Source organism: Tachysurus fulvidraco, chromosome 5 (genome assembly GCF_022655615.1).
Source record: "Tachysurus fulvidraco isolate hzauxx_2018 chromosome 5, HZAU_PFXX_2.0, whole genome shotgun sequence".
Classification (NCBI taxonomy): domain Eukaryota; kingdom Metazoa; phylum Chordata; class Actinopteri; order Siluriformes; family Bagridae; genus Tachysurus; species Tachysurus fulvidraco.
Window position 1 is genome coordinate 18,294,115 of NC_062522.1, and position 15,669 is coordinate 18,309,783.

The 15,669-nt window shown below is 38.9% G+C and overlaps 1 protein-coding gene across 2 annotated transcripts; it reads left to right on the top strand.

Annotated features, from left to right (window-relative positions):
* Positions 1-1,343: 1,343 nt before the first annotated feature.
* Positions 1,344-11,811, top strand: st7l (suppression of tumorigenicity 7 like). 2 transcript variants are annotated; one of them, XM_027146772.2, is made up of 15 exons: positions 1,344-1,596; positions 2,001-2,083; positions 2,755-2,914; positions 3,219-3,273; positions 3,382-3,497; positions 3,648-3,726; positions 5,068-5,156; positions 5,250-5,350; positions 5,573-5,687; positions 5,816-5,888; positions 6,264-6,366; positions 8,741-8,891; positions 9,346-9,438; positions 9,534-9,673; positions 11,586-11,811. In XM_027146772.2, the coding sequence occupies exons 1-15, from the start codon at positions 1,428-1,430 to the stop codon at positions 11,679-11,681; spliced, it is 1,623 nt and encodes a 540-aa protein (XP_027002573.1). In that variant the 5' UTR covers positions 1,344-1,427; the 3' UTR covers positions 11,682-11,811. The 2 variants fall into 2 exon arrangements, with proteins under 2 accessions (XP_027002573.1, XP_027002574.1); XM_027146773.2 differs by having other exon boundaries at positions 1,347-1,596; positions 2,052-2,083.
* Positions 11,812-15,669: the final 3,858 nt, after the last annotated feature.

Below are 15,669 nucleotides of genomic sequence, written 5' to 3' on the forward strand. Positions count from 1 at the left end.
CATCTGCCTTGAGGTTCATTTTTTTGTTTTCTCCTTATTGCACCATTTTAATTAAACTCAAGAAACGTGTGTGTGTGTGTGTGTGTGTGTGTGTGTGTGTGTGTGTGTGTGTGTGTGTGTGTGTGTGTAAAAGTCCAGAAATCAAACCAGCCTAACATTCATGCCACAGTCAAATCAGTGAGATTAGTAGGTAAGATGGACCTGCTCCTGGAAACTGACTGTGTATTAACTGAATGTTTAACGCACATCTCTCTGACTCTATGTGAACCAGAACATGAACTGAAACGACTGTCTATATACGTTCATTCAGACGTACAGCTGGAAACGCATCGGAAACCGGTGAAGTGTTTAGATTAACTTCCCACCCATATTATGTAAAATCCCGCCCCCTTGGCCTACAGCAGCACTCTGATTGGATAGTTCGGCGCCTGGGCGTCCAGCTAGTACAAGAACAAGCTGCATTCAAGGACCTTCTGAGTTGAGAATACGAGTCAAGGCACATTAATTCGGTTAATCTTGTGTGATTTTAACCATATTTATATATTATTGCTTGTCACATTGTGCGAGATGATCTATATGAAATCTATTCTGAATCTTTATATGTGTGCGAGATGTTCTCTAATGTCAAAATATACAGTAAAGATCATCTCATTGGGTGTCCATCTGCAGCTGTGCGCGAGCGGCTCACACAGGAGCCTGCATACTGTATAGTTACTGCCACCTGTGCGCGTGCACCTGTCCGGGGAAGGAACCTCTGCAGCTGTGCGCGAGCGGCTCACATAGGACGGTAGGTGCACGTGCGGTTTTTAGCACCATGAAGCAAAGTACTGCTTGCTGTTTTGCCCAAACATTTGACAATTACTTATGGAAAATAAAACCAGTTAATTTTCCTAGGTAAATCCTTTCTTTGCAATTTTTGAGATTGAGCTCAGATCAGATTATGTTTCAAAGAGCTTTGCAAATCGTAGTTTGCAATGAAAGCTTTTTTTTTTTGCTATAAAGAAAGCGCTTGACAACATAAACCAGGTCTCCCGACTTACTCAGATCGTTTATGGTTTTATAGTGCAACACAGGAAATGGTTATAAATACAGTTTACTTATAGCATAGATTTAAACCAGTATATTTTGTTTTAATATCGAGCAATGACAAGAAAAAACGACCATATATCAGACTATCCAACTAACATTTATCCAGACACGTGAATTAACACCTCGCCGGTGGAAAACGATGATTTTATGGAGCACGTGAATGTTGCACGAGTTAACTGTACAGTTAACGACACGACACTTGCGCAGGGAGGCGGGGCTTTACCGGAAAACGGGTGTGAATAGTAACGCGGCGCCGGCGCCGTCCTATGGAGGTTTGCCCATATTACAACCTTCTCCGGTATCCCGTCATTCTCATGTTTATTGTCATACGGTGAAAAATGGCGGACGAGAATAGCAGTACTCCTCAAGCCCATGGCTTTGCGGAGAAACTGAAGTCGTGGCTGTCCTGCTCGTGGACGTACGTGTGTGCAGTTTGGTTCGCCATGGTGTTAACTATGATTTATGTGCTGCGGAGTCCGCTGAAGCTCCAGGAGTCCGTCGCTGCCGGTAATGTTAAAAACAACAAGCTGCTGGAGATGCTAGTCTCATACAGCTAATGTTAGCCGAGCTTAGCTTCTATCGCTCTGTCCTCTTGCTCACATACAGCTTGGTTACGTCCATTTGTTTTTGTTTAAAGGATGAAGTTGAATAAAACTGTAATAAAGAGTCGGACCTTTATGTCGCTTGCTAATGCTAACTGTCTTATTGGAGGAACCGAGACTGAACCGACACTGAACCGAGTCTTGAACCTTTCTGTTTACACTTTAGTTAAAACGCGTCTGTCGATAGCCTAAAGTTAAATGAAACATTTTAAACCCTCTGTGCGAATCGTTTAGCTTCTGTTCGGATGCGTTGACGGTCATCTGAAGTGAACAGTGAATTAACACATCATTCTTTCTGCTTTTCTGCAGCATCCATGTTTTTGAACACTCTTACACCCAAGTTTTATGTTGCACTCACAGGAACGTCGTCTCTCATCTCTGGTCTTATACTGGTAAGTGTTCTGTGTGTTGTGGAACACGTTATTCTCTATAACACAGCAGCATGGTGCTGCTTTGTGCACTGGTGCTGCCTCACGTCTGTAGGTGTTTTTCATGTTTTTTTTTTCTGGTTTCCTTCTTCCCACCAAAACATGGAGCCATGTGGATTGGCTATGAGTGCAGGTGTGTACATAGAGCCCTGTGACACACTGGCACTACATCCACACAGTGTTTCCTGAAGATACTCAGAATCCCCCACAACCCTGACGAGCATAAAGTCGTTTCTGTACACGAATGAATTCTTCTGAGTTCCCCCAAAAACATATTTTTGATCTCTTAGCTTTTGGAATGAGAGACACATCTTGTTGGAGATAATTTTGGTAATAAAATTGAGAATTTTTTTTTCAATCACTCACAAACTCGCTGTTTTTTTGTCGTTAATGGCTTTATCATGGTCAGTGTGGTCACACTGATATTGAGGCATGCGGTATGGCAGAATGGTCCGTCACGTTACACTCGCATGTGTAATTTAGTGTTTTGGCATATGTTTTGGGAGCAAGGAATCCAGAGAACCCAGATGAAAGATACAGCACTTATAACTGTAAGAGAAACATGAAGAAAATGTCTCTCTCTCTCTCTCTCTCTCTCTCTCTCTCTCTCTCTCTCTCATTTTCCTCTGGCTCAGATCTTCGAGTGGTGGTACTTCAGAAAGTACGGCACGTCCTTTATTGAACAGGTGTCTGTTAGTCATTTGCGTCCCCTCCTTGGCGGTGTGGAGACCAACAGCTCGGCGAGTCTCTTCTCTTCAGCTAATGGAGAAGTGGAGCAGCGGCCCAGTGTCTCAGGTAGACATGAACAGATCTGTACGATCCTTTTCCCCTCCCATTACACTGTTAGTACAATACTGCGGGGAGACAGCCTCTCATGTCCAAAATAGATGAAGATACATGTGAACTGAAATACACATTTTTGCCAGGCAAGGAGAACTGGTGTAGAATGAGAAACTGTTTTAGAGGTTGTTTTTTGAATGTATGCATTGAGAGAGTGATTTTTTTTAACAAAAACATAAGGTCACACTGAGCATGTGTTTTATGTTTGTAAGCTTTTTCTAAAATGGCTAATTAATAGCATGCATCTGTCCTTGTGTAGAGTGTAAAGTATGGAGGAATCCCCTTAATCTTTTTCGTGGTGCAGAGTATAACAGGTAAGCTCTCTGTCTCAGATGTTTCACATCCAAAGCATATTTGACATGTATAAATTTTGCCATCACTCATTTTTGTCATTTCCTTTCTCGTTCTTCTTTCTCCTGCAGGTACACATGGGTGACCGGTAAAGAACCGCTGACTTACTATGACATGAATCTGTCGGCACAAGACCATCAGACCTTCTTTACCTCTGACACACAACAACTCAAACCTGAGGATACGGGTTAGTTTCACGTGCATCAGTCTAAAAAGCAGTAGAACATATTTACTTTGTGACTTGTATGAGGTCTGTGCAGATAGCAGTTGTTCAGTCTGTGTGTGTGTGTGTGTGTGTGTGTGTGTGTGTGTGTGTGTGTGTGTGTGTGTGAGATAGTGATGCAGAAGGCCTGGAGAGAGAGGAATCCTCAGGCTCGTATCAGAGCAGCATACCAGGCTATTGAGCTCAACCATGAGTGAGTAATAATAACTTCATTCATTATTCTTATTTCTAAATGTATTGGCAGTCTCTTACTTTTTGTATTGATTTTGTTGTATTATCTGTTTACATTCAGAGCAAATGAATTTTCACATTTCGCCATTAAAGACACATTCTCATGGAGCTATTATCTGATCTAACCCAAGTTGTTATTTTTATTTAATTTTGGAAACACCTAAAATATTAAGTAGTATTTTGGACATTGTTAAATATGGAAAGAGTTCAATATATTGGTAGGTATAAGAATATGTAAATAATAATATGTGAATGCATATAGTTCAACATAATAAACATGTGATAAATGATTCTATCAGTTAGTCTGTTAATTAAGGGATGCTGTCTGCTATTTGAAGTAGGCTTTCAATTAAAACTGTCACTTTTACCCCTCAAACACAAAGTGCTTAGTGAATTGTTGAGTATGTACGACACTCCCACTTCATGTGCCATCTACAGCAATCAAGCAATGAGCAATTGTATTGGCAATGCAGTCAGCAGTCGCCACGGCAACGCTCAGAGCTCCTAGTTAGACAGACATGCAGGCCGTCATTCGGAGGATGTGTAGAAAAGCCATTTTCTTATGTTTTCTAAAACCCAACTAAACATGAAATAAGCGATTCTTTGCGTTACTTGTTTTAGTATAATTGTGCTGCCGTCCTACCGTCAGTGTTGTTCATCTCAATATCAACCAAAAAAGTCCTCTTCCCCTAGTTAAATGGCCACATGCTGTACACTGGAATTGGCCACAGAAAATACACCTTTTGATATCTACTCGACATTCAGCAAAGACGCTGTTTGTTTGTAAATAAAATGTAGTCCGTGTCCCCCCAAGCAGACGTTTAAACAGATTCTGAGGAGCATTTTGCACTGTTCATGTTGGTCACTATGTGTCATGACTTCTGTAAATATGCAGAGATTCCAGTCTTAAAGTTAATTAGATACGAATCTTTACAGAATAATTATATTTCTATTAAGCTCAATATTTAAAAGGTTTCCCAGAAGATCTGATTATTCTAATGTTCATTTACAGAAATATTTTATATATATATATGAAATTGTCATATTATTCTAATTTATTATTTTAGTTGGTTAGCTTCGATTAAATTTGCTTGCTTTATTTTGTTTATTACTCCTTTTTTTTAATTAATTAATTTATTTATTAATTTTAATTGTAATGTATTTCGAGATAATCTTCGGTTTGGATTTATAGATAGATTTATAATGGACAACCCAGACTGTGGGAATCTTTTGTTCTGATGATGAAGCTGTCAGGGGAAAGATGCAGTATTTCAGCCTTTAATTCACATTTAAATTTGTTCAGATGTGCTGCAGCGTACGTGCTTCTGGCTGAAGAGGAAGCCACCACTATTATAGAAGCTGAGAGACTCTTCAAACAAGCGCTAAAGTTTGGTATGTAAAGTGCACATCCACACACTTCTGCACGCTTAGCCCAAATTGGTATCATTTTGCTAATAATAATGCTAATTGCCTTTAATTCATCAGCGGGGAAAGACACAAATCTTCTGGTGTACATCAAGCGCAGGTTGGCCATGTGTGCCCGTAAACTGGGACGCATCAAGGAGGCCGTGAAGATGATGAGAGATGTAAGATACTTTACATGCAGTGGAGATTTGCATACTGGATAGGAATTTTTGGAAGTGATAAATTGACATTGTTTGAATGTTTTGAATAATAATTCAATCACTCAGTTTCTTCTGTTCAAACCAGAATAATTTAATTACACAGTACACTCATTTATCTTTCTACAGGCTGGTGTGAACAGCTCTGTTGTGATTTTGTCTGTTTCTTTTTCTTTTCTCTCCTAGTTAATAAAAGAATATCCCTTACTTGGAATGTTAAATATACACGAGAACCTTCTAGAAGCATTATTGGAGCTGCAGGCTTATGCAGATGTGCAAGCAGTATTAGCAAAATATGATGGTGAGCTGGAGAATCAGGGTTACTTGGCATCTTAAAGCAATGATCTAGATATTTACGTTACTATTCGGATGCCATCACTCATCTTACTCTCCTAACTCTCTTTGTGTCTGTTTTTTTTTTTCTTCTAGATATCAGTTTGCCAAAATCGGCCACTATATGCTACACATCTGCCTTACTTAAAGCACGTGCAGTGTCCGACAAGTAAGTGTTCAGTTTTTAACCATTTATATTACTTCGGTCAAAGGTTTAGACACCTGTGTTTTCATGAAGGGTTGTTTCTGCTTTTTTTATGAAAAGTAATCTTTATATTTAAAAGGACGCTCTTAAAATTGAAGCAACGATTATTTGCTTTAGGAGGCGTCTCTTAAAGTAAAATTAAAGTACTTGCTTTGGAGGGGGAAAAAAATAGAAGTCATATCATTTAACTACTTGTTAATACCAGTTTAGTTCCTAGTGTGTCTAATCTTTTAACTGGTAGTGTATTACTAACAACAAATAACTAAGTTTGTGTGTGTGTGTGTGTGTGTGTGTGTGTGTGTGTGTGTGTGTGTGTGTGTGTGTGTGTGCTCGCTCCAGATTTTCACCGGAGACAGCCTCTAGGCGAGGACTTAGTACTGCAGAGATGAATGCAGTGGAGGCTATACACAGAGCTGTGGAGTTCAACCCACATGTACCAAAGGTCAGACTCCATCGTCTTTATAATTAACACAAACTACTTTTTTTTTTTTCTTTTTTTTTTCTTTTTTTCTTCTTCACTGTTCCATAATTTGCATAAGCACCTCATTTTAGGGCTGGCAGCATTTCTCTGTAATGGTGGGAATGGCCTGGGGCCTTAGAATGCAGTTTGATTGTCAGAGTGCCCAGACGTGAGTGTAAATTTAAACGTAAGCGATTTTCATCTTTTATGTAAAACACTAGACTTGAATGTATTTTTAGTAAGGCTGTCAGAAAACATTTATTGTTTGAATACAATTAGAATTTTCGTTACCTTCATGCATTTGAAGGGAAAAACTACAACCCGATGGCAAACTATGAGCTGCTATTGTCAATGCTGGGAGGGGCAGATAATTATCTATGATGACTTAACCGGGTTGACTATATTAACTATAACCAAGTTTAGACAGAGAACAAGAACAGACCAGTAGGTGCTGCTCTTGCATTATTCTGTACTGTCTGGTTTACATTAACTCAGTTCTACATTCAAATTCATTTGAAGTTCTAAAAATAAAAAAAAAATAAAAAAAACAGCTGTCCAAACAACAACAGCAGCAGCAGCCTGATAATTGTTTACTATATGCATCCGTTTTATTTTTCTTTGCTTGTGTGTTTTTTTTAAACTTACCCTTTAAGATTAAGTTAAGCACTCTTAAGCCCTCATGCTCCATTTCTGTCAGTACCTGGTTACAACTTGTCTAGGCCCCATCACATACACACACTCCCACACCCACATCATGTAGCCTCAAACACACTGGATCTGGCTACAGAGTGCACCTGTTTAGGATAAATCATACACACGCACATACACCCCTGTACTCCAAGTGCCACGGTGCCTGTATGAACCTATATCGTAGTCGACACAAGACGTGTATGTTTTAACCATAACACATAACAGTGGCTCATTTGGTACCAGAAAACCTGAACTGTGTACAAAAAGTACTTATTTCAGAGGTATAAATATGAGGTGGTAGACATGATAAATTCTTTTGTCATCCATTAATTTTTTTGGGGGGAAGGGTTTCACCACAAAAGAGACAGATGGTTATTGAATTGCACAAATGAGGTAATGGGAATAAAAAAATACACAAGCAATTAAAAATCCCGTCTGCAACAGTTTGAAATATGCCAGCAAGCTTTGGAAGAAATTCAGCACCTCCACTTGACCGACTGCCATGTGGCATCATGATTGTGTCAGATTCAGATCAAACTTTGTGTTCTTGACAGAAGGCTGCATACGGGATGGGTGTAAAATCAGTGATGAGCAGGTTGTTTTGTGGCTGGTGAGTCAGGAGCTCTTGTGAAGAGTATTATGAACTTTGCTAACTAAAGAGGCATATCGACTTAATATCTGATTACCTCTGCCAGTGACTAAAGACATGACCACAGGTACAACAAGAGGAGATCATTGTAGAAATGTTTAAAGTAATGTAATGTTTTGCAATGACATTGTTTGAGCATACTATTTTTCTCCTCAGCATGGGTGTCACAAAACAATATTAATCGAAAGGCTGGAAAAACAAGTGCTTTGTGTGTGCGAGAACTTCAAAAACAATCAAAACAATAGTATGTTTGAGCTCGTTTTCTTGAAGCCTCGATGCTAGTATATACACATGATTATTTAATGGTTTCCCAATTGCTTGACAAGTGGGAAACCACAATTGTCTGCGGTGGTGGTCTGTTTGTGTGTGTGTGTGTGTGTATGTGTATGGAATGTATGTGCACTTGTCTGGACTCTGTTGGCAGAATGAAAGAATGACGATCAGTGTGAGGCAGACAGAGGCTTAGCTGAGAAACACTGTTTTAGGAGAGGCAGCCACATAAAAGGCACGGACATTCAATCCCCACTTCAAAGGTGTGTGTGTGTGTGTGTGTGTGTGTGTGTGTGTGTGTGTGTGTGTGTGTGTGTGTGTGTGTGTGTGTACACGCCAGGGGATGCCACCAAGGACAGATGCCAGTCTAATGCCAGGGGTAGTCAGGAAAGGCAGATGTATGTCTGTGTCTGTCTGTTGGTGGCACATGGACACATTTATGACTCCAGTGTGTCCATGAAATGGGTCATTTAGCCTTCTGGTGGAGGCATTTTGATGGATGTCTGTTATTCTAGGCATACTGATTGAGCTTCCTGTCCTCTGGAACTGTTCTGTGGCCAAAGACAGGAGTTCTAACATGTAGCTGCTCTCAATGGGAGCCTAAAGACAATGCATCATAATTACATTAAATGCAGCCAACACAGAGCTCAAACACCCACAGTGGCACAATTCATATTATGCTGCATAGAACCTCATATAATATGTATGTATTTGTGTGTGTGTGTGTGTGTGTGTGTGTGTTTATAGTATCTTTTAGAGATGAAGAGTCTGATCCTGCCACCAGAGCACATTTTGAAGAGAGGTGACAGTGAAGCAGTGGCATATGCTTTCTTTCACCTGCAGCACTGGAAACGAGCAGAGGGAGCTCTCAACCTGCTCCACTGCACCTGGGAGGGAAGTAAGTACACACACACACACACACACACACACACACACACACACACACACACACACACTTATATATCTGGTACATTTGTCAAGTGTGTAAGCTATATTTTTTAAAAGCTCCAAACTAAACTTGCTTAAATTGGACATGTTTCAGTTTTCACCATTTTCTTCAGATGAGATGGAACACAATAAAAGATTCCATATCAAAAATACAAATCTAAAAAGCTGATTCATGCTCTAATTTAGCCTGTTTGGTAAAATAATGTACAGCTTACATCTTATTTATCTCCTGTCTTGGATGTTATGATCATTTCAAAAAGCAGAAATGATCAGTTTCCATTATTTGTTTTCTGCAATTTGGAACATTATAAAAACCCTGTACCAATTCCCAACCCAGATAAACCTTGGTAAACACCTGTAAGATGACAGATTAATCTAATATTGATATCGTACCCACTAACCAGCATTCCGGATTATTCCCTACCCACTGGAGAAAGGTCATCTGTTCTACCCATACCCAGGATGCACAGAGACAGCAGACAGAGAACTACTGCCATGTGAGTATAGGGTGTTTTTTTTAGGTCATTTTAAAGACATACAGATAATTTAAATTATGCCTCTAAGCTGTTCTGATTTTATTTCTGTGTTTCAGCTTTTCATGAGGTATCAGTGTACCCTAAGAAGGAGCTGCCATTCTTCATCCTGTTTACAGCAGGCCTGTGCTCCTTTACTGCCATGTTGGCTATGCTCACACACCAGTTCCCTGATCTCATGGGTGTCTTTGTCAAAGCTGTAAGTCCCAGTAGCAGCATTGATGTGAATACACTTGCTTGAGATAGCACTATAAACAGTATGATACAGACCTTAGCTTGATTTGCTGTTTCAACAGTTTAAAAGTCAGTTTTTTATTATTATTATTATTATTATTATTATTATTATTATTATTATTATTATTATTATTATTTTGTACATGCTGCCATAATTGCGGTTAAACAGTTTAACATTCTGACCTGGATGTGGTATCTGTGTTATTGAAATTAATATTATAGCTGATATAGATGGAAAATATTACAAATCTAAAACCATTTACTGTGATTTGCATTACAGCCAGCACAACTGCTGTACAGTTACAGAAATATAAATTAACCTTCTGACCAATCAGATAGGAGAAAGCAACATCACTATGGTATTACTCTACAATAATTTACTCGTTCATTTTTCTTATTATTTTGCATTGCATGTGTGTTATTTGAATACCTGAACAAGCAAACAAATACGCTAAGTTTAGATATCAGGATATTCAAATAGCAGCTCATAACATTAGCCTGTATCTTTTATTAGGCCTTTATATACATTTGGTCTGGTCTATACTTTTTAAATAAACCCTAAGACTGGAGACTTGCTTTAAAGCCTTTGTTTTGAAAAAGACTCGACATACGCTAAGCGTTTACAGTACAAACCGGAGCCTGTTTAATGTAACTCAGTGTTCGAACAAGAGAATGAAATAGGCCAAGAGGAAGAGAGGTGAGAAAAAGCAGAACTCATAGGCCAGGCTTTCTAAATCTTCTCCAGATTAGCCAAGGCTGTGGTGTGAGTTCTGTTCAAATGTTCACCCAGTCATATGGCGTGACTAGACCTTTTTCCTCATTTTGTTGACAAATGTGGATCTCGATTTGGTTTGCATGCACTTAGAACCTCTTGTGTTTTGTAATGGATAACCAATGGAGCTTGCCCTTGACACAGATTGTTCAAATCAGGATATCCTTCATGAAATACATACAGTGAAGCATGTATAGTTTAGCGACCGCCGCATTGAGCGCACACATGTCCATTATAAACATGCCATGAGAAACAGTATCGTTATTTGTCATAGTAATAAACCTAAGCAATATGAGGACACCAATCTTCACCAGCCTCTATCTTTTTATCATTCTCGTTTGTCATGATACAGCACTTATTTACATTAGCCGTATCTGTTCCCTGGATCTGCGCTTAAATAGATGATGCTATTCCAGCGCCGTCTCCAACCATCAGCATTTTCCTTCCCTTGGTGTTCACACTGCAATTGAAACTTGCCATGTTCAGTCATAAACACCTGTTCATCTGTGAAACGCATTGCTTCATAAACACATTAAGCGCTTGTTTATGGTCAGTCGAGCTGTAAGCCTTCAAATGCTAGTCAGATGCACGCTTTCACGCTAACGTTCAGACTTAGCTGTGTGTTGGCTTGAGTGTGGAGAAACAGTTCCCTATTGTTTGTGTCTGGCCTATACTCCTCATGAGCTATGACTGAAAGTGTAGTAACTAGACAGGCAGCTTAATCATTTTCTGAAGCATCTAAGACATAAAGAACATACTGTAGACTTAATAAATAATCATTTAAAATGGTTCGGAATTATGATTTATTTGTCATACAGTGATAATTTGCTTTGTTTGAGATACACACACAAAAATAGCAATGTACACAGTGTCACTCTTTATTGTGCAGGTTTGTAAGGCCACAACCTAAATTTTTCAAAAGGACAGTCAGGAGGAGAGTCGAGAGCCGAACCAGCTGTCACTAGACTAACTGAAACCTTTTTTATTTGTTGTGCTCTTAAACTTTGTGTTAAACTAATGTTGTTAATCCAGATAAGATACCAACATACAGAATGCATTTGTTTTTCAACTGTTTTTTCCCCCTTTCTTTCTCCTTTTTCCACAGTTCTTCAGTACTCTTTTTGCACCATTGGGCTTTTTTGCAGACAAGATGGAGAACTTTATGCCTTCCTGCCTTTGGTACCAGCTGACAAGAATCTAAAACACAGCCCCCATTGCCCCCACCGAAATACATGCAGACATCCCGGTGTCAATCTACTGGATGTGTAGCATTAAATGTGCTAAGAAGTTTTGTGTGATCCGTGCTGATTGTAATAAAATGTTCAGAGCAATGTTTTTTTTTTTTTTGATCGAATCTGCCTTGTGTTTTGTCTTTCTGATTGTGTAATACCTTGTTATTAACGCACTTTTTTGGCACGCCATCTTGAATGCCCATCTCCTCATGCCGATAATACTAGATACATTTCCATTCCTTTAGAAGCACTGAGTGTTACAGTGATATATAGAGGCGAGGCATTCTGTCATAGCAACAACTGGCAGAACTGGTTGGCCTTGTATATGTTGGAGACTGACAGAGGCAGTAAATTATAAAAGTGTTTTTAGCAGCTCTCACAAGCATGTTCTTTACACAACACCACACCTTACAGGAAAATCACTCATTTTGTAATATTGATGAAGGTAAAAAGTGTGACCCAGCTGCTGGATGAAATTTTGTGGTTAGCCCTAGTTATTGTGAGTCAATATCAATACACAAAAGGCCTATTACTTTTTATTTTTTTTAATTATACACAAGTCCTTGTATTTTTTTTAAATACAGAGAACAGTATTTTTAATACAGAGAATGCATGAAAGAATCTCTGCAGATAGGAACCATGAGTGTACTAACTGGTGGGTGTGCTTGTTGGATCTTGTACAGGGTGCTGCTTATTCAGTGGTCTGTTTACAAACACATTTTGGTTCTAGAGGCCTTTCTCCTAGAAAAACTTGCTTAACATTCAACTTGATTATTCCACAAGAGTCAGAGAGGTTTAGAAGAGGTTCAGACGCCATTAGTGCAGCCTTGTTATGGAGAAGTGGAATCCGACCACATGGATTAGTAAAACAAACTATATGTTCACAGGCACTTGTGAATAAGTGTTTACTGGTGAAGAAAAAAAAACAAAACATGCAGAAATTTTATTGGATATGTATGGTTTATCCATTACTATAATAGTGCATTCAAAGGAACCCAAAGTGCAAAATGTTATGTGATACTATGTTAACAGTTTAAAATGCCTTAAGGCTCTAGACAAATTTTGGGTTTTCCTTTAAATATTCTTTGTTAAAAGTGTGCTTGATAGAAAAAGTACTAATGCCTTCATCTTTTACCAGCATTCACAGTAAAAATCCATGTAGATGACAGGTAACCCTGAAAGGTTATATGTAAAACAGTACAGTTATTGCCCTGCCAACACATTTTGTACAGGAGCTCTGAATTTTAACATTGGACTAAGGTGCTATGAGTTGTATTTTTCCCAATAATAAAACACGAGATGAGCCAACTGATTTATAGATCAAATGAAACATAGTTGTGTAAGTATTTTAAACTTTCTGATACTAGCTAACAGCCTGGAAGCCCTGCACCTTTTTCATGTCTCACATTAGTTTAGTTTCTTCTCTGTACTCACTGTTCAAAAAGATAACATCCACCACCCAATAGAACCATCTTAGAACACAGAGCCTCCATAGCAAATGAACAGCTGGTCAGAGGATCGGATAACTATAGCTAAATGACCCTAAATACAGAGGCATAGGTAACAGGACTGACAAGACAGGTTCTGACGGAGCCCCATAAGGCTAATATTTTAAATATTTACTACTGTATGTTAATCTATGTTCAATCTCCCCAAATCCATTGATGTATTATGCACAGGAATCATCATGAATGAGACCCCAACTCTCTAATTTGTTGGACTTGGCACACTTTTCAAAGTGAAGAGAACATGCCTGTCTGGAAGTCAGAATAGATAAAAGGTGAAGTAGAAGTATATTAATTGATAGAGAAATTCTAGTAATTATAGTAAACTCTACTAGTAATTAAATCATTAAGGTTTCCAAATTCAGGTAGAGATATAAAGTAATGTAACACTAACTCAAATCTAACCCAGTGTTATTTTGGTGAACAAGCAGCTAGCTAGGAGGTGGCACTTGGTTTATTTAGATAGTCTAATTGAGGAGGTTGATCTAGAATACATCTAGTGTACAAAATTTAACACCAACTATTCCATACAGTCCTGTATCCTGTAGATGGATTATTGTATTAAAGCATAATATAAATTAGGAAGGCCTTCAATTTTCCATGCCTTAGGCCCCCACAGTCCCTATAATCTCCTCTGTGTAAAGACACACCATTCATGGTTTTGTGGGGCACTGTGATAGCTGACACATACAGTATTCAGTTAGAGTGGGTGGAGACTTGAAAGGCAGTTAGAATCCTAGAAATTGAGCAATGTACATGAGCCAGCTAATGGGGTGAACATCATTTCTAAATAGCTTCCACTGCTATGCAATGGTCCCAAATCACAGTCCCCAGCTTTCTGATTTTGCTGAAAGTACCAGTTCTCAGCATTCATTTAAGGTGGCAGATCTACTCCGACAGGAAACCACTTCAGTTTTCCAACTATTCCTGTAAGGAGCCATGGGAGCCAAGGTCTTCTTGGCCATATAGGAATGATCAGAAAAAGTGGAGGATAGGTTTGGATTAGGGTAGAATATCCTAGTGGAGATCCACAATTGGCTATGTGTTGATATGTCACTGGTGAAAAGGGCCATATATACCTTTCCAAACATTTTATAATTTGTCCTAACCCTAACCCTGAGTGCAGTAGCTACTGTCCTGACATACTCCATGTTCTTCCTTGACAGTTAACAGTTTTGTTGTTCTCTAAGGTCAGAGTGAGACTGAGCAATGTGATGATGACTAAAAGATAAGATGTATCCTTGATGACCTGTTCCTTGGTGGGGACACACAGCAAGTGTTACAAACCAGCTCTGGCATCAGTCAAAGCTGGTAAAAACTGGTAATTATCAAGCTTTCTATATGAAGGTTTTATATTAAAACATACAACTACATGTGTAGAACAAGAGATGAAAACCATAAACCAGGTGTGTCCAATCTTACTCACATAGAGCCGTTGTGGGTGCAGGTTTTTATACCAATCAAGCAGAAGCCACACCTGATTCCACCTGTTTAATCAGCTGATCTTGGCTTTCAGTAGACTCAGGTGTGGCTTCTGCTTGTTTGGAATGAAAACTTGCAACCACACTGGCCCTTCCCAGAAAAGATTGTATGCCTCTGCCCCAAACTCTTCAAACTCCTTTCAGATCAGTGGCCTTTCAGTGATCAGATGTATCACAGCCTTGCACTGGACCACATGTTTAGACTGGTGGGCTCTTAATCTCAAGTACAATCAAAGCCAGGGTTAGAGTTAGGTTCAAAACTCTGAAAGTAAGGAAAGCTTCATTTTTACCAGTTCATGTTGTCATGTCATTATGTTATGTTATGTGTTAATCCCATACCATGAGCCTAGCAAGCTTAGCCTGGTGCAGCTGGTGTGCTAAAACTCCAAACCATTCAGCTTTGGGAGTGATTTCAACCCTGACACAAACATCATGTATACATTAAACTTAACTCCACTATAAATCTTGCCTTAGGGCACAGAGAAACACAGAATTCCCCAAGTGGCCTACCTGTGTGCATATGGCAAACTTGCAAAAGAATGACCTGTAAAAGAGTAATACATACACAAGGGCAAAAATTGCTTTACATATTAGGTCTATTATTATTGCTCCTGTACCACATTTTGGGTAAATATATAAGTTAAATAACATCTTAAATTTAGCCAAAGTCATGATGTTACATAAATTTTAACAGCAAGAGTGATATTCTTCTTGTAAGGCTTTGACTTGCCATTTATCTTCTGCACTAATAAAATGGTAGCATATATGCTATTTCATGAGTGTCCGTGAGCCAACTCTGAAAGAACTACCTCAAACCCGTCATGAAAAAGAGAAATAAATAACAGAATGTTATATTTGGCTGAAATGAAAACAGCTGGAATGTTTTCAGCCTGACAAGATCATTATCTAGAGCACATGACTCCAAACAAAAGCAGTTACTGGGACCACACACACTTGGCACTGTGTGAAAA